The following is an 18,527-nucleotide window of genomic DNA, read 5'->3' as shown; positions in this document are numbered from 1 at the left end:
GTACACCGACTTCTCTTTCCTTCAACTTGACACATATCACTTCTTCTCCAGCTCATTATACAGAACTAGTTCATGGTTCTACCTCACTGCAAACAGGCAAGGAAATATGTAGAGCAGATAATGTTCAAACACTACTATTTTTGTTCCGCAAGGTATATCATTTTTCATTGATGATAAAATAGTAATACATGCATTGATCTCTTGATTTGTGCTAGAAAGCATATGTATATGTCATCTCGTTCTCTTCTTAGGATTCTCCTATGAAGAATACACAATATTATTATTCCACTTTTCTAAGTGATATTCTGAACTTTGGAGAGATTAAATACCGTGGTCAAGGTCACCCTGCAACAGAGGACAGAATTAGGATCTGAAGGCAGGATACATGACTGCACAGCTCACACCTGTACCAGTTAATTCTGCCTGGATGTTTGGGATCAGACATGACTATGCAGAGAAAAGAATGGATCCACATCTCCTTAGTTCTAAAAATAAGGGGAAAAATCCCCCCCAAAAATATCCCTAGACTAAGACTGTAGTGGTAAGATGAATGGGTATATTGTGTTTTAAAAAATAAAATAAAATCCTGGGGAGATTTGTAGCCTTTTAAGAAAGAACTCTATAGGAGAAAGTTGCATAAGGTCTTGTCATCACTTAAACCAGAGATTTCCATGAGTTTTAATTTCTGTTGCCTAACTTGGCTGTGGCACTGCTGATTTGATGATTGGAGGCTCTTCCCCCTAAGCTTCCATTCCCCCAGGTCTCCGTTGGCACTCTTAGCTAGCTACATATAAACATGATCTTCTGGTATCTCTAGGCAGGTTCAGATTGGGAGGGCCAATTAAGGATCAGGAGCCTCCTGAGACTTCTATCCACATGCCACTAAATGTCTCCCCCCAAGATTTGTTCTGTGAAAAGGTCATTGTCTCTGCCTTGGTATTTGCAAGAGCACAAGAGCAAGTTATGTTTCACAACACAAAGCTCCACCGGTGGGGCAGGAGTTTCTCCAGTATGATGCTCTCCTGGATGTGGACTTCTGGTCAACAATCTAGGCATGAAGGTTTTCCGTGCTCCTGCTTTGTACCCTCACTTGTCTGTTCCTAGGAAAAAGGTGAGTATCAAGAAAACGTACACTGAGAGTGGATTCGAATGGGAAGAGGTTCTAGAAGTTCCAACAGGTTTTATTTTGTAAACGAGGACAATAAATTCCTGTGAGGTTAAATGGCTTGATCATATTCACCTCCTTAGATAGCTGACTTCTCAATTCCAGTCCACCTCTCCTTCCAATCTACTGCACTGCTCTAAAGCATCCAGATATCCATGCTTATTGAAGTTAGATGTCTTATATAAATGATGGGGGTGATGCTTAGACTCCAAAGAAAGAACGTGCCTCCTAAATATTATTATTATTATTGTTATTATTATTTATTTTAGAACATGCTATAGTTGAAGCAGTGCAAATATCATGGTCTCCTTTCTGAATTTCGGGAGTTGTAAAACTTCCAACATCTATTTGGGAATCTCAACTATAAAGTCATTTTCTTTAGGAATGTCAGAGTTTGCACATTCAACATTGTTGGCTGAATATTTTGTGGTAACCCAGAAGAGATGAGATAGACTATGGAAAGGAATAGCTAAGATTTCCGAATTTGAAAGTGTTACTATTTTTTATGCTTTTCCAAGAAGCTTTATATTCATTGTCACATCAAAGCAGGGTAGCAGCCAATGAGGGAGACAGAGGATGCTTTTCATCTTGGGAATTAAAAAGCTCTGGCCAAATGTCAGACCTACACCCAATGGATTATCAACAGGAAAACGATTCGATTTGACCTGCGTTTGCAGTACAATACTATTCACACCCCTATACCTCTGAATTTCTGGATCAAAAGGAGCTGTTTTATGTCCTTTTCTACTTACAAAAGTAGAGATAAGAAATTTAGTCACGACCTTAGCCATTCTTAGTGTGCCAGTGAAATACACAAATTACTTTTTTTTCAAAAATACATTTAATCAGATTCACATGTTTATGCATTTGGACTGACTGCGGCAGCTTTAGCAAACACAGACATGTAAGAACTGAGAAACCAGTTTTAAGAGGAAGTAACTTCACGGTCAGTAGGTGTTCTGGCATATCCTGGGTACTTTAATGATCATTTTGTGACACTTTCTATGTATTTTTATTATGGTACTTAACACTTTGGGGGCATTAATTTGTAGATCTGGCTCACTCTACGCCCTTGAAAAGTAAGGACTCATGTTTTTCATTTTTTGCCACCAGTTCCTGGTGCAGAGCTGGTTTATGTGCAAAACCAGCCAGGTGGGGAACAAGAAGAGGGAGCTAACACTGAATACATTCCATGTGCCAGGCATTGTGTTAGTAGGGCTCCATAGGCCTGTGAAATAGATACGTTCGTATTTCATGAACTGGGTATTTCATGGACAATGAAACAGATTCTCAGAGGGTAAGTAATGTTCCCAAGGCCACATGCCATCCCAATTGTTAATCAGTGAATGACACATCTGTACAACTGGAAAAGAGAGTATTTTCTTGTGTTATACTTTGGATCTTCTGCTAAATGGTTGCATTATGTCTGTAATCTAACATCTTTATGTTCTCTTTCTTTTAGGTTCAATCCTAGCTCACTGGTTTGTACCAATTACTGTTTTCACATCCCATCCGAACTGAGATTTTGATTGTGCCATGTGTTTTACTTATTAGTATCTATCTGCTTATAGTCGCCAGTTTACACATCGTGTTTAGCACTTTGTGTTTTAACCCATGATGTTTCTTCTGCCTGGTGTAATAGTAGCAGCAGTAGTAGCAACTCTCATGAATTAGAAAGAAAAGTGTGGGTGACCCTAAAGCAGGGCTCCAAATCACCCTACATTTTCAGCTCTTATGAACTGGCTGGTGAGGCGTCCCTCAGAGACGGGAAATGTGCTTGACAGGGCTTGTCAGCATCACATACTAACAACTTACAAAATGTTTCCTGTATTTTACTTTCTATTAATTAAGCTTTTTACGTATATATCTTAGACAAGGGTGCTTGCAAGATATGGCTGTGAAAAAGAGTCCTCTCGGAGAGAACAAACTGGTGATTGCCAGGGGGGAGGAGTATAGGGGGTCTGAGGAAAAAGGTAAAGGAGTGAAGAAGTACAGATTGGTAGCTACAAAGCAGTCCCAGAAAGTTGAGTACAGCATAGGGAATACAGTCAATAGTATTGTAATGGCTATGTATAGTGCCAGATGGGTACTAGAGTAATCAGGGTGATTGCTTCATAAGTTATACAAATGCCTAACCATTATTTATATACCTGAAACTAATAAAAAAAAAGAGTCAACTAATTATGAAAACAGTACTTTATGTATTTGAATATTGCTGAGAGTAGGTCTTAAATGTTCTCTTTGCACACACATAAAAATAATTATGTGAAGTGATACTTTTTTAATTAACATTACTATGGTGACCATTTCACAATATATGTTTTTCAAATCACCTTTATCTTATACAATATTATATGTAATTTATACCTTAATTCAGCTGGGGATGGGGGAAAGCCACCAGAAGAATAGGATCCAGAGATAATTCATAAAATCATGAAAGAATTTCAGTAATTATTTTTTTAGATTTGTTTGAAGATCATCTAATGGCCTTAGGTTTCTTACAATCAAGGTAGACAAAGGTCTGTAAATAAATTAATTAAGTAAAGTTATAGTTGTGCTACAAAAGCCATGTGCCGAAATGAAAATGGTTTTCTTGAGCCATAGCAAGCAAAACAATTTTTGACAACTTTATAATGTTTTTTGAAATAATTTTATAGGCACTATAAAGACATGAAATGAGAAAAAGAAGAGTCCTCTGTGATTTAAGGTAGTAGAGTATGCTATTCAATGAGCAAGCTAAAATGTGTCCCCAAGTCATCATCTGGGAGCCACAATTAGCAGGGACATTCCAGTGTCTTTCCATTCCACTTTTAGGTAAACGACCCCACTCAACCCCCTTGTCCCCTGGACCCAATCATTATTCTGTCCAACTTCTTGCACGTGGGCTCCTGACCTTGACAGGAAGCTGACAATATGTGAGCAAAAGACTGTTCACATTTCGGTTCCCATGATAACCATCATAGAGCATTATCTTGTGTTTGTTCGTCTTGTCATAGGTGCCTTTCATGATTGTACCCGAATGACTTTAATGGAGAACATTTCAGAGGTGACTGAATTCACTCTTGTGGGGTTAACAGATGTCCAAGAGTTACAGATCCCACTCTTTCTCATTTTCTCTCTCATCTACCTTATGACTCTGCTTGGGAACCTGGGGATGATCATATTGATTCTGTTGGACTCTCGACTCCACACTCCCATGTACTTTTTTCTTAGTAACCTCTCCCTGGTGGATTGTGTTTATGCCTCAGCTGTCACTCCCAAGGTAATTGTAGGGTTTCTCACAGGAGATAAGAACATATCCTACAATGCATGTGCTGCCCAAATGTTCTTCTTTGCAGCTTTTGCCACTACTGAAGGTTTCCTCTTGGCCTCAATGGCCTTTGACCGCCAGGTAGCAGTGTGTAAACCCCTTCATTACACCACCACCATGACGAGTACTGTGTGTGCCATACTCATCACTGGCCCCTACATCTGTGGCCTCTTGGAATCTTCCATACATGTTGCTTTCACTTTTCACCTCTTCTTCTGTCATTCCAATGTTGTGAATCACTTTTTCTGTGACATTCCCCCACTGCTGGCTCTCTCTTGTTCTGATATCAACACAAATGAGATTGTGCTCTTCGCACTGGCAGCGTTCACTATCTTTTTCACTCTCCTGGTTATCTTGAACTCTTATGTGTTCATTTTCATTGCTATCCTGCGGATGAACTCAGCTGAGGGACGGAAGAAGGCTTTCTCTACTTGTACATCCCACCTAACCACAGTTTCCATTTTCTATGGGACAATCATCTTCATGTACTTGCAGCCAAGTTCTAGTCATTCCATGGACACAGACAAAATAGCATCCGTGTTCTACACCATGATCATCCCCATGCTGAACCCCCTGGTCTACAGCCTGAGGAACAAAGAGGTCAAGAGTGCACTCATGAAGGTGGTTAGAAAAGTAAAGTCTTCTTGGGGTTTCACCTACTAATTAGAAACAGCATGCAAACCATGGGAATTTTCTACTGGACTTCTAGTGTTTACCAATAGTTTTTAAATTCCAATTATTTTTGTCTTTAATTTTTCTGAGCAGTTTCCTCCAGATCAGACTGGTTTCATTTGCGTTTGTGAATATGATTGGGTAGGAGAAATTTGGGTTGTCTTTTTCCAAAAATAGGATTTTACTTCTATCTTAAGATCAAGACTGTAATCCTAGATACTATAAGGTCCCAGACAACATTACTGTATTAGTCTAAAGTGCTTTGCAGGTAAACCTCATAAGTATGTGACACTAGAGTTACATTTTTAATTTCTAGAATTCAAAAGAACTTCACGATTCTTGTTTATAGCATAGAAGTGTGGTTCTCCGACATCCATGCTTCTAAGAATGATCTTGAAAGACTGTTGAAATGTAGAACCCCAGAATCTAATTTCAAATGATCTAATTTGGTACAGCTTTGGTGGAGCCCAGAAATCTGTAACATGATCACATATACCTGAATCCTGAGCTTTGATGGTGGGAATGCCAGTGGTAAGTTTGGACAATAGGGGATAGTATATAAGTTGAATTTATTCAGTTCCTGAATTTCAGAGAGAAAAACAGTGCAGAGGGCAAAAAATATATCCATACTTATTCCTTACCTGAGTTAATAGATAAAATGTATATAAGAGAGTCTGGATAGGGAAGACCGCCTTTATGCTTAATCTTCCCATATATTCCAGATGTGGTTGGTGTGCAGATCAAACTTTGATAACTGTTTCTCTAGAGCAGTGGTTCAAAGACCAACAGCATCAACATCACCTGGAATTTTTCAGAAATGACAATTTCAGAAGCTCCACCCCAGACCTACAGAATCAGAAACTCAAAGAGTACAGCCCAGCTATGTGTGTTTTAACAAACCCTCCTGGTGATTCTAAAGCATGCTCAGGTTTGAGAATCGCTGGACTCATGCAGCGCAGAAACACCAGCCTAGAGCACTGGTTCTCAACCTCAGCTGCACATTCCAATAATCTGGGGAAGAGTCTTAAAATACTGCTGCCAGAGAAGATGATTTACTCGGTCTGGGGATAAGGCCAGAGCATCAAGAGATTATAAAATACCATCTTCCCCAAGGCCTGATACACAGAAAAGATTGAGACCAAAAAAAAAAATTAAAAAAATTTTAAAAAGATAATAATCAATTGACGTCTAGTGCCCACTCAATTATTTGCATACACTATCTCATTCAGGCCCCACACTAACTCTAAGAGAAGCAATCAAACAGAGAGGGGAAAATGAAGATTCAGATGTGGGTAGATGGTAGCAAAGAACAATTTTGAACCCAAAGCAGCTAACAACTGCTTAACACTATATCATACTATAATGGGCATTCCATTACAGTATGATATAGTGTTAAGATATGAAGGCAAAAAATTTCTCTCATATCAAACCACTAGTCTTCTCAGTATAGCACAACTGTCTTTGTTACTAAAGCATGAGAAACACTAGAGACAAAAAGTTGAAAAACATGGATCTAGCATGTTCCTTGAAACTGTTTAAATCTCCTTTAATGTTGATATTCTGAAGACTCCCTATCACTCACCACAGTTCTGAGTTGGAGCACACTAAAAGCAACACAGGTTTTCGAGGTCATCAGAGGGATATAAATGGGATCAGAGCTCATGTTCTCTCCGGTGTGTTGTCACTACTTGCAATAAAGCCTGTGTTACCTGGGAAAACTTGTCATCCCTGTTTTTGAGAAGCTCTGTGCTACATAACGAGAAGCTTCACTTAGGTAAAGAAGCTAAACTGTAAACGTTGCATGCCCCAGTGAACACCTTCCTTTAAGGGGTTTAAAGACCAAAAACCTCACTTCCTAGGACATTTTATCTAGTTTCATGGTTCAAAATTAATCTAGAAGCCTAACAATAAGTGTTTGGTTTATCATAAATACTACATATCCTGAGCTCTTTTCATATAGATCACTGACCACAGATAGGTTTCACCCTACCAAAGAAGACAATTTGACCCTTAAAATTGTTGGTGAACATAATTATGTCATATTTAAAGCACTATGAATATCGTACGCTATCTAGCATTTTGAAGAAATGGTGGTTCTATGAATGGTAAAAAGAGATGATGTGTTCTTAACCTCTATGCACTTGATTTATTTATGCTTCATCTATAAGATTTTTAAGTCAAAAAAGAGTCTCTCAATTAATCATTGTAACAAAAAATATTCAAATTCATGTGTTATAATTACATTATATGTAGTCTAGTGCCAAAACAAAAACAAACAAAAAAAAGGCCTCGAGTAATCCTGATTTTGATGGAAGGTTTGTTTGCAAGAAATTACAGGATAATGGAGAGGTTGAAAATGAAATTTCTGTTAGCAAAATCAGGGGAAACAAATGGTACATGACATTAAAGGGAGAGAACTAAGAAAGAACAAATAAAACTACCTGGTTAGGTGAGTTAAAATTATACTTAGCATCACAGAAATAAGTAAGAATTGGGTGGGGTTTAGCAGAGAGAAATAGAAACATGATTGACAGGGAAAATGAGAAAGCTAAAAGTGATGGATGGGGCATCATTCCTTTCCGACAGAGGAGAAGAAAAGTAGAGTTTTGAAATTAGAAAGGACCATGAACATCAAATCGAACCACTTACAACACTTCTAATTTTCCCAGCTGAGGTCATTTGGGGCACTCTATGCCTTCTGTGTGCCATGAGTTATGAAAATTCCCCACTAATTGAATTTGCTAGAATACAACATCCATAGGTCCCTATCAGGCATAGATAGGAATGAGGACACCATCCTATGGTCCCCAGATGCAGTTATCTGTGAGCATCATGTGGAAAGTTGCCCATTAACATGGTCACAGTTGGTCAACCCAGGAAATTTTTTTCCAAATATAATTTTAGTTGGATTTGTTTTAAGTAAGACCATTGGGGAAATTCTTCCTCTTTGGGACCCATTATTTTAAGACATCTTATAGGGCACTAAATTATCTGGCTAAATCAGGCAGGAATGACCTCAGAATATAGAGGAGAACACAGAAGAGCAGCCTGCTTCTCCCATGCAGGACGCCAGCTTAGGAGGAACCCAAGTAGCCCTGCTTCCCTGCTCTCCCTGTTCAGCTTACCTAGTCCCAAGGAGGGCATCTGAAAACCTGACTTGTTTCCTGAACACCAGCACGCTCTTCCCCAACCACATCTAAACATTACGAGGACATCACCTACTGGTCACTTTTCATTTTAGATGATTGTACACATCTGAAGCCCATGTATCCTTATTTCATTTCATCTTTAAAGAATGTGATACATAGGTTGATAAAGCATTCTGGGAGAGTTCCCTTAATCATCTATGGTAGAAACTTTTAGCATTTCAGCAAAAAAAAAAAAAAAAAATTCCCCAAATGAATTTTCTTTAATGGCTAATGGAACAAAGTGAATTGTGAAAAGGTAAGAAAACATATTCAAAGATTTTTAAATAACTAATTGGCTATTCTTTTCCTAAATGATCTTAACTTACTGTGTATAATACTTTAGAGCAAAGGAAGGAAAAACTAAACCCTACAGACCAAAATCAGACTCTTTCTTTAAGGCTCTTGAGCTAAAAATGTGTTTTTACTGTTAGAGAAAAAAGGAAGGGGATGGGGAGGAAGGAGGGAGGGAGAGTGAAAGAAAGAAAGAAAAAGAGTGAAAGAAAGAGGAAGAAAAGAAGGAAAGAAGGAAGGAAGGAAGGAAGGAAGGAAGGAAGGAAGGGAAGGGGAAGGGATGAGCAAAGATGGAGCAAGAGGTCTCCTGCTCCTACCTCCTGCTCCCTCCCTCCCTCTCTCTCTCTCTCTCGCTCGCCTCCTACCTCCCTCCCATCCATCCCTCCCCTCCCTCCTCCCTCCCCCCTAACCCTCCCTACATACCGAAAGAAAGAAAGAATGAACTGGGGGGAGTGCTGAGAGAGGGAGGGAGGAAGACACTATATGCAAGAAACCAACATGGCCCACAATGCCTAAAATATTTACTCCCTGGTCCTTTATAGAAAAAGTTTGTCAATCCCCACTTTAAAGTGTGGGGAGAATTTTCAAGTACATGCGAGAACTGTTGAATAAATCAAATGACATAGTGGATAGGGTGTAATTATCCATACTTCTCAGAAGAGGAAAATGGACCTCAGAGTGTGGCTTGTCTAACATTATGCAACTGGAAAAGAGTGAAGCCAAGGGCCAAACTCGCGTCTTTCTTTCCTAGATCCAAAATGCTTGGTCTTGAGCCCCCAACGCCTGGGCTCCAATCTGTAGAAATTAGCTAAGAAGAAAGGAAGATAAAGTCGTCTAGGCTGAGGGACTTTCTGTATTTCTGGAGTCACAAGATAGTGGTCAGGGGATTGAAGAGGGTGGAGAAATGGCAAGAGACGAGCCCCTGCTAAAAGCTAGACACACTCAGCGAAACAAGCCAGTCACAAAAGACATGTATTCTATGTTCCATTTGATGAGGTATCTGTAGTAGTCAAAATCAGAGACAAAAAGTAGAATAGTGTTTTCCAGGAACTGCGAAGAAGTGTGGATGGGGAGTTGTTGAATGGTATAAAGTTGCAGTTGTGCAAGAGGAAACAATTTCTGGAGATAATGGTGAGGACAATTGCACAAAAATATAAATGTACCTAATACTATTGACCTATACATTGGAAGTGCTTAAACTATAAATTCTGTTACGTGTATTTTACAATAAAAAAAGTTTTTTTTGGAAAAAAGCTAGGCCCTCTCTGTATGTTTTTATTAACAGTCATGCAAACCCAGCAAGTTGTCAGCTAGGAAACTGAGATGTGCACGTTGCATTATCGAGAATGCAGGCAGAAGAGCCTTAAAGCCTGTGTGTTCTTTCACAGGAGTAACAATCACAAGAATTTCCTTCACAGTGGTCAGTGCCTTTAGCAGGACGATATGGGACCGTAGACATTTTCCGAGGCTTCTCAAATCACACTCCTGTAAGTATAAATCCAGAGTGTAAGTACAAATATTTGTGTCAGACCCTTTTAACAGAATTGTTCCAACTAATCTGTCTTTTCTGCATTATATCTTTGCAACACCTTTACTAAATTGTGAAGAAATTGTTATAGAATCAAAGAGAGAAATCCAAGAACCAAGGAATACAGCATAGACTCTACCTTCTAATAATCAATCTTGCTGGGATGAGGTCTTAGTTTTGCCCTGAACTACGTAGTCTTCTAATTCCTTTACGATTTTGCTTTTTAAGAAGATGAGATTTTTGGCCATGCAAAATAAATATCAGTAACTTAGGAAATGGTAACTCAGGAAATGAGTGTCAAAATAAATATTAGTCCAGTATTCTATACCGTCTGTAGGGGCTGGTGGTATATTAAGTGTCTTTCATTTATTGTCACTATATCACCACACAAACCCTCCAGGCAAGAGCATTTCTTATCATTCCCATGTGATAGATGAGGAAATTGAGGTCTAGAGATTTTATTCAAATCGTCCAAGATTATTCAGAACCCAAGCAATCTGATGGCAGAAAACATGCTTTTAACTACTCTCCTCTCCTCCCTTGCCTTTGCCATGTCTTATGGGCTCAGATATTCAAAGGCATTTCCTATCTTATAGACTGTCTCTATTTTCCTGCACTTGTTTTTGAATTTATAGAAATTTTTAAATTATATCTTTATGACATATTCTCATCGATGCTGCAATTTATACCAAATGCAAGCCTCACGCTTGTTCTCTTTTGAACATTTATTCTTACTTGATAGCTCTTCCAAATAAACTTAAAATCACATTATGAAATACACGCATAGGCACACAAACACATGTCCACACTCAAGTTCTCTTGGGATTTATTAGATTTGCACCAACTATATGCATTATTTTGAAGGTACATAATATTTTTTAAATATTGAGTTTTTCCATTAAAAAGAAAGCTGTAGCGATCACCTTAAACTTGTCTTAAGATAATATTACATATATCAACATTCTATTTGTGTGGCTATTGGTATGGGAGTGTTCTAAGTAATTATTGCTAGTATGGAGAGAAACTTTTGTGTTTTATGGAAAGTAAAAGCCCTTTCATCAAAAGCAATTAGGGTCAGCGCTTGATCCATTAACGGAAAAGGCAATTATAAGGAAATGGATTTTAAACTGTATGTGTTTCTTAAAATCTTAATTTAACTGAAAGCATATGATTCCAAATATTTATCACCAGCCTTCTGATGTTTGAACAAACCTGTTCTGTGTTTGGCTGATCGTTGTAGACTAAAGTGTGTTTACATGAACCATACTCACAAGTCCTTGCCTGCTATTTACAATGTCAATGACTTTAAAATGGAATGAAAACGTAAAGATATTTGCGGGGGGAAAAAAACACATGCTATATCATCGTTTTATGTTTTTTCCCCCTTAAACATATAGAGCAGTTGTGCCCATCATCTATAGTGATCACCTTTAGCTTATCTTAAGATAACTATTGGGCATCTTTAAAAGTTTCATATCACTTCTAGGAACTCAGTTGGCTGCCTTGGAGTTCTCATAGGAGTAATCAGATCCCTGTCATCTTTTTTGGTTGGGGATGACGGTTTGTTTTATATTTTAGAATTTCCAGAAATTTTGAGAGTAGGAAGAGTGATTGTTTTTACATGACAGTATTTTTTTTTGCCACTCAAAAATATCTTTTGATTTCTTAACTCAATCCAAACATCTTTATATTTCAGTAAAAGTATATGTCCATTTATATTTATTGTCCTAATAGTTTCATCCTGCTCTTAAAACATTTTAAAAAAGATTTTGTTCTATACAATTCCTTATCCATTTTTGTTTTTTTCCTTTTGAACTATAACTTCATTCTTTCATTTTTTTCTCTTTAATTTTTGGTAAAGACATGTATTATATATATATTGAGAAAAAAATCAAGAATATAAAAATAATAAATTTTAATTATCCACATTTCAATAATAATGTGGTTTATACTGAATCATTCTATAAAAATCAGTATGATATTTACATATTATTATAGAAATATTTAGTGTTATGAAATAAATATTTAGACATAACTGTTTTTATTCTCACGACTTTTTTTGTATCACAAAATACCCATCACTTAATTCATTTTTAATGAACTAGATTGAGTTATTGTTTTAGCATGAATGGAAACAATATAATTCCAGAACCTCAGAAAATTTGAAAAAAAAAAAATTGAATACATACATGACAACTGGATTGGGCATAGGATCTCTTAATCAGAATTTGTTTTCCTTAAAATATTTGGGAGACTGGTCCAACATCTCCTACATTTTTGTATCATAAAAAGTATTTAAATACAAATCTGCTGAACGTGGTGACTTTGTGAAAAGTGGTTACCCTTTCTTTCTTTTTTCCCTTCAAGGAAATTTCTAGTATCATTATCTTTCCGTAACTTGGCTTGCTCCACTCTCGTTTTCACTTACCACACATTGAAAGTTTCTACCTGTCAGCATATTTGCACTCTAAAGTTTTGGTTGATGAGTGAAGTTTTACAGATAATACTTCATTAAGAAAATATATATTACTGGCACATGTTAAAATAACATTAGAATAAAAGGGTGTTCCCTATTCTCTCTGAGACCAAAATATCCACATTAATATGAAGAGTTCCAGAATTTGAAATTTAACATGTAAAATATGTGTCTACATTTATACAACTACAAATACTTATGGAAGCAAAGAACTAGCACCTATGAGTGCATATGTAATGGCTGATGATTCCAAAGATTTTGGAAGTCTGTTTCTTTGTCTTCAGAAACATACATATGAAAATTTCCAAGGAATACTATTCCGCATATTTTATTACAGTTAGGAAACTCCCATATCGGAAACAAAACCTAAAATCTTGTATTTTACTCAGGCAATAAGTCAGCTCAGCCCAGGAAGAGTCAGGACTTTCTGTTCTTCTTCTGCAGGAGACATGTTTGCTAGGAGCGCCGTCCTCAATCAGTCCGGCCCCACTGAGTTCGTGTTCCGCGTGTTCACCACCGCCCCCCATTTCCAGGCTCTCCTCTTCCTCCTCTTTCTCCTCCTCTATCTGATGATCCTTTGTGGCAACACGGCCATCATCTGGGTGGTGTGCACCCACAGCTCCCTCCGCACTCCAATGTATTTCTTCCTGTCCAGCCTGTCCTTCATAGAAATCAGCTACACCACCGTTGTGGTGCCCTTGATGCTTTCCAACATTTGGGGGGCCCGCAAGCCCATTTCACTGGCTGGCTGTGGGACCCAAATGTTCTTTTTTCTCACGCTCGGTACTGTTGACTGTTTTCTCCTGGCAATCATGGCATATGATCGCTATGTGGCCATCTGCCACCCGCTACACTACACCCTCATCATGACCCAGAAGCTGTGCATCCAGATGGTGGCCTTCGCCCTGGGCCTGGCGCTCTTCCTCATCGTGCAGCTCACATCCTTAATCTTCACCTTGCCCTTCTGCGGGCACCTCCGGGAGATCAACCACTTCCTCTGTGATGTGCCTCCCGTCCTGCGGCTGGCCTGCGCGGACATCCGCGTGCACCAGGCTGTCCTCTATGTCGTGAGCATCCTCGTGCTGACCGTCCCCTTCCTGCTCATCTGCATCTCCTATGTGTTCATCACCTTGGCCATCCTGCGCATTCGCTCGGCCGAGGGCCGCCGCCGGGCCTTCTCCACCTGCTCCTCCCACCTCACCGTGGTCTTGCTACAGTATGGCTTCTGTGCCCTGGTCTACATGCGTCCCCAGTCTAGCTCCTCGGTGGATGAGGACCGCCAATTTGCCCTCGTTTACACTTTTGGCACCCCCTTACTCAACCCCCTGATTTACACCCTTAGGAACAAGGATGTCAAAGGTGCACTAAAAAAAGTCATCAGTGGCAAAGGCACAACTAGAGCTCCCTGAAGCTTTAGGGGGACTTGAAGGACATCGTGAGCATGTGACAACAGTGAAACTTTCACATACAAATGCCAGATTTACATTCATTTCTCTACAGTTTGTCTTTTCATTAATTCTATGTTCCCAATACACTTAGTCGCTATAGTTCAAGCTCATTTTTTGAAGTTCTTTGACAGTTTAAAACTTTGGAAACTGGACAGGGATACGGTAGGCTGCTTGTGTTTATTTAGCCCCAAATTAAACGTTTACATGTCTTCTGAAGCAACTTTCTTATCTCGGAAGCTTTCTCCTGAGAAGCAATAGTATTAATTGAGTCCTTGACCAGCACTTTGGATGAAAAATGTCTGTAAAGATATTTCACTTAGCTTAATATGTCCTCTGTTGTATTTGTCTTTAAAGCGTGACAAATAACTGCCTGGCAAATTTACCCATTTCTTTCATTAAACCTCTTTGGCATGTAACAGCAGTCCCTGTGTGCTGGTCTAATCTGTGCTTCTACCTTTAATCCAGGAATGTGCAAATATGTCAGGGAAGGCAGAGCAGAGTCAATTTGCTCTAAGAATTAAAATGCATTGAGAGTAATTTTCAAATTTCTAACATAAGGCCCTTAAGTTGTCAGAAAAGAAGAGTGAGTCATCAAGTGGTATGGTCGAACTTTCTAGAGGTCATCCTCTATATTAGTCAGGGTTCTCCAGAGAAACAGAGCCAATAAAATGTATGTGTGTTTGTGTGTGTGTGTGTATGTATATATCCACATATATAAATACACATACATACATATATACACACACACACATATATATACATATACATATATATATCTATATATATATCTATATATACACATACTTGCATGCACGCATACACATATATATATAAAGGAGACATTTATTTTAAGGAATTGGCTCAGGTGATTGTGGAGTCTGACAAGTCCAAATTGTTCATCCCAGGCAAAGAGGCTGGAAATTCCAGCAGACGCTGATGTTGCAGTCTTGAGTCCAAAGGCATTCTGGGAGCAGGATCTTTTTTTTCTTTTTTTCTTTTTTGGCAGATAACAAAGAGTAGAGCACCTTTGTCACCCCCTTACTCAACCCTTGGTTTACACTCTGCGCAGCAAGGAAGTCAAAGGTGCTCTGAAGAATATCATCATCCGTGTATCAGCCTCTGACACCAACCGAAGGCTTGGGGGTTGGGGGAGAGAGGGTATCTGAAGGTCGCTGTGATAATGAATTCCATCCAAATTACGCATGTAGAATTTTAATACCAACTTTCTCACACTTTGCAATTGAGATTTTTATTTCGCCGTATTTGCCCCATGTTATTCACAGTCTGTAGTCATTTTCCAGAAGTGTTTTGAATCGATTTGAAAAATCTGAACAAAACCTTCAGTGTAAGAGCTCTAGTCTGCTAGCCTTCATTTAAGGGTCCACAGCTGACCCAAGGCAATTGCTCTGTCTGGGACCCCACCCCCACCTCGCACACCCTGTGAATAAAGACACTGATACATTAAGGCCGCCTGCCTCTTGAAGAGGCAATGATATTAATTTATCCTGTGAAAGATGCCTCAGGTAAGGACTACTCATTTAAGACATAGAATTCTGACAAAGACATATATTTTATGGTTGTTTTAGATCCAAATGTATGGCAAACTATAGCTCATTTAATGCAACAATTTGCCTTCACTCCATGCATCCCAACTGGCCACCTGGGTTTTCTTTCCTCCTGCCAGGCCAGGGAGTGCTCAGGAATGAACACGCATTGACGAGGCGCTCTCTGTGCGGCAGCCTTGCCAGAGTGTGGAAAACTGCCCCGGTGGATGCCAGCACCGCCTGCAGGAGCCGGCTATGCTGGTGGCTTCCAGGCTGTCTTGGCCCTTTCTGCTTTCTCGCCTCTTCCTACGTCTTCCTGATGGCTGCTGCTCAGAGATCCAATCAGCAGGTGGCACCACTGATCCTCCTACCTCAGCAAGGTCCCGCTGTTGGATGACTGTCCGTTTTCCTGTCCCTGTGCCAGGACCACAGATAAATCCTCAAGGAGAATCGGCGCTCCCCTCTGCTGCCTGCAGCTGACACCACGCTGCTCCACCTTCTCATTTACGCCCTGAGGACCAATAAGCTGAAGAGGGCATCGGGGACAGTTCTCAATGAGAATGACCTCGCCACAACTGTCAGGCAGGGATCTGATCCCGCCCCTAAAGTTGACTTAGTTAACCTCAAGTCCAGGAAGAGAGTGAGTGTTTGCCAGTGGATGTTAAAACTGATCTAAGAAATTGGTGTAATCCTCTGAATGCCAGATGTCTAAGTGTAACAAAATCTTCAAAAGTTTCTTTTTTTTGTTTTCTGGTGCATTTTCTTTATTCATTTTTTCCTTTCTTTTCTCCTGGTTCTATATGTAGAGATACAGATATTGATAGGGATATTTATCATATTGCTATTTATCATACATAGATTTTATATCCTGACTTTCCTACTTAATGCTATATTGGGAGTATTTTCTCATTTCTTTGTTTTTTTCTACAACAATTTTTTAAATTTTTATTTTATTATTAGTTTCACATAGTCTTTTATTAAGTGATTCTTATTCTAAAACCATACCTCAAAAAAATTAAGAGTCAAGCAGATTAAAAATATAGGGCCATTTCTTAATTTTACAAAATGAAAAGCTATTAAAATCTTCCAATTTTGGTTGCCTAAACACAGTATACTTAAAATTGTATGTAAATTAACATTTAATAATAAGGTGCAATGTTTATCATTTTAACTAAATAATAAAAGCAAGATACAAATCTATATTTATAGTAGAGCCCAATTTTATAAAAATGTATATGCATAATGATGAATAGAAAAACACTAAAAAGTTAACAGTTATTATCTGTGATTTGTAAAATTATGGATATTTTTCTTCTTCGTTAACTAATACATTTCAAATCATCTTTTTCAAAATATGACTGTGTTCCTCTTATATCAGAAAAATAATAATTTTAAAAGTCCTCTGAGGCTCATATAGATTTATTTAACACATAAACCCCTCATCGGCACAGCATGATCCTTCTTCACTTGTCATATTTTTTCTAGTTTAGCATTTTTTGTCTTGGTTACTCTTTTATCTCTTCAAAACTACTTTCGATGCTTTAAAATTTTTAAGCCAATGAGAATACGGAGTATGAACTACAAAGTGTTATTTATTCTGGGAACAGTCTTGGACTTAATATATTAGAAATGTCTTTGGTCCAACTAGATGTTGGAGAAGGGGAGCAAAACCCTCTGGTTGGCAAGTTGCATATGAACATATCCGGGCCAAGTCACACAGAACATAATGAATCAACCGGAGGTATGCTTGTGTTAGGCTTATCTGGAGTGCCAACAAAAGGAAAGCTTGCAACTGTGTTTTCATGACTCCTTTCATTTGTATCTAACGTCACAAATCATATAGAAAATTAACTTGGAACTTATAAAGAAGAGGATGAAATAGTACTCTGTTGGGAAGAAGGCCCTGAAGGCTTGATCAATCCTTTCAACTGAATTACTGGGCTCCCCCAGTTACCTTCCTGTATCTATTCTAGCTGAATGGAATGATCTCCTCCTCCTTCTCAGTGAAAAATTATTTCCTTAAATGAGAGTCTTTCCATTAAATTTTTTATTAGATTCTGGAGTTAGAACACTGAGTGGAGTATATCATCAGTCAAATGATGGAACCGAAATGTCGATCAATGATGTTTCGCTTGAGAAAATGATGCCCACCCATAACAAGGTAGCCTCCTGGTAACATAAGTGGAAGTCAAAACCTGCAAAACTATTTTAGGTTTCCTTCACTTTTCCTTTCCTGTATCTTCACCATTTCTTTCAAAATTCTTTTTTTCAAAACACTGCTTAGTCCCTCATGCAACCTTTCGGATTTGTGAGTCTGTCCTTGGTATTGACTTGCCCAGAAAGTAACCTCTCCATCCATTGATGTTCTCTATCTATGCCTCTCCTGATGGAATTTTATTAAAATACACTTTATCATGTAGTGTAGTTAACTGAATGTATGTCTCCACTACGAATCAATAAGCACCTTGAGTCCAGACAACAAGTCGAAAATATCACTTGTATGTTGCCATGGTGGATTTTTCCAACTTTTTTCTTATGGTTTAACTGGTGGATGAAAGGAAGGGTTAGTCACAGTGGTGGGAGTAGTGTTTCTATGTGGAAATTTCTTGTCAGTGTTTCTCAAAAAAAAAAATAAGTATTTATTTTTAAATTCAAATTTAAATCCAAGTAGTTGAGAAATCAGGAAAGTTGGGGAAAGTATTATACTTCTCCTGCAAGAATCATAGCATAATAATCAACATAAAGAGATGATAGATTCAGAAGAATTATGTCGAGGGAAAGCAAGAGCAAAAAACATGACATGCAGAGTTAAAGGTTAGGTCTACATTTCTGGAACCAGGACAAGAAGTGCTTCAGAGAAGCTGTCATGATCCAAGCACCCAGCCTGCTGTTTCCAGGTGTGTGT

The 18,527-nt window shown here is 38.6% G+C and overlaps 2 protein-coding genes across 2 annotated transcripts; both read left to right on the top strand.

Moving 5' to 3' along the window:
• Window positions 1-4,184: 4,184 nt before the first annotated feature.
• Window positions 4,185-5,138, top strand: LOC107518375 (olfactory receptor 5B12-like). The gene has a single exon (XM_016159957.2). The coding sequence runs from the start codon at window positions 4,185-4,187 to the stop codon at window positions 5,136-5,138; it is 954 nt and encodes a 317-aa protein (XP_016015443.2).
• Window positions 5,139-13,079: 7,941 nt separating this feature from the next.
• LOC107518372 (olfactory receptor 10Q1-like) lies at window positions 13,080-14,039 on the top strand. The gene has a single exon (XM_016159952.2). It carries the CDS (start codon window positions 13,080-13,082, stop codon window positions 14,037-14,039), a length of 960 nt encoding a protein of 319 aa, XP_016015438.2.
• The last annotated feature ends 4,488 nt before the right edge of the window (window positions 14,040-18,527 follow it).

This window comes from Rousettus aegyptiacus, unplaced genomic scaffold (genome assembly GCF_014176215.1).
Source record: "Rousettus aegyptiacus isolate mRouAeg1 unplaced genomic scaffold, mRouAeg1.p scaffold_m13_p_5, whole genome shotgun sequence".
NCBI lineage: Eukaryota > Metazoa > Chordata > Mammalia > Chiroptera > Pteropodidae > Rousettus > Rousettus aegyptiacus.
The sequence above is the reverse complement of the archived record's forward strand: the minus strand, read 5'-3'. Positions and strand labels throughout refer to the sequence as shown.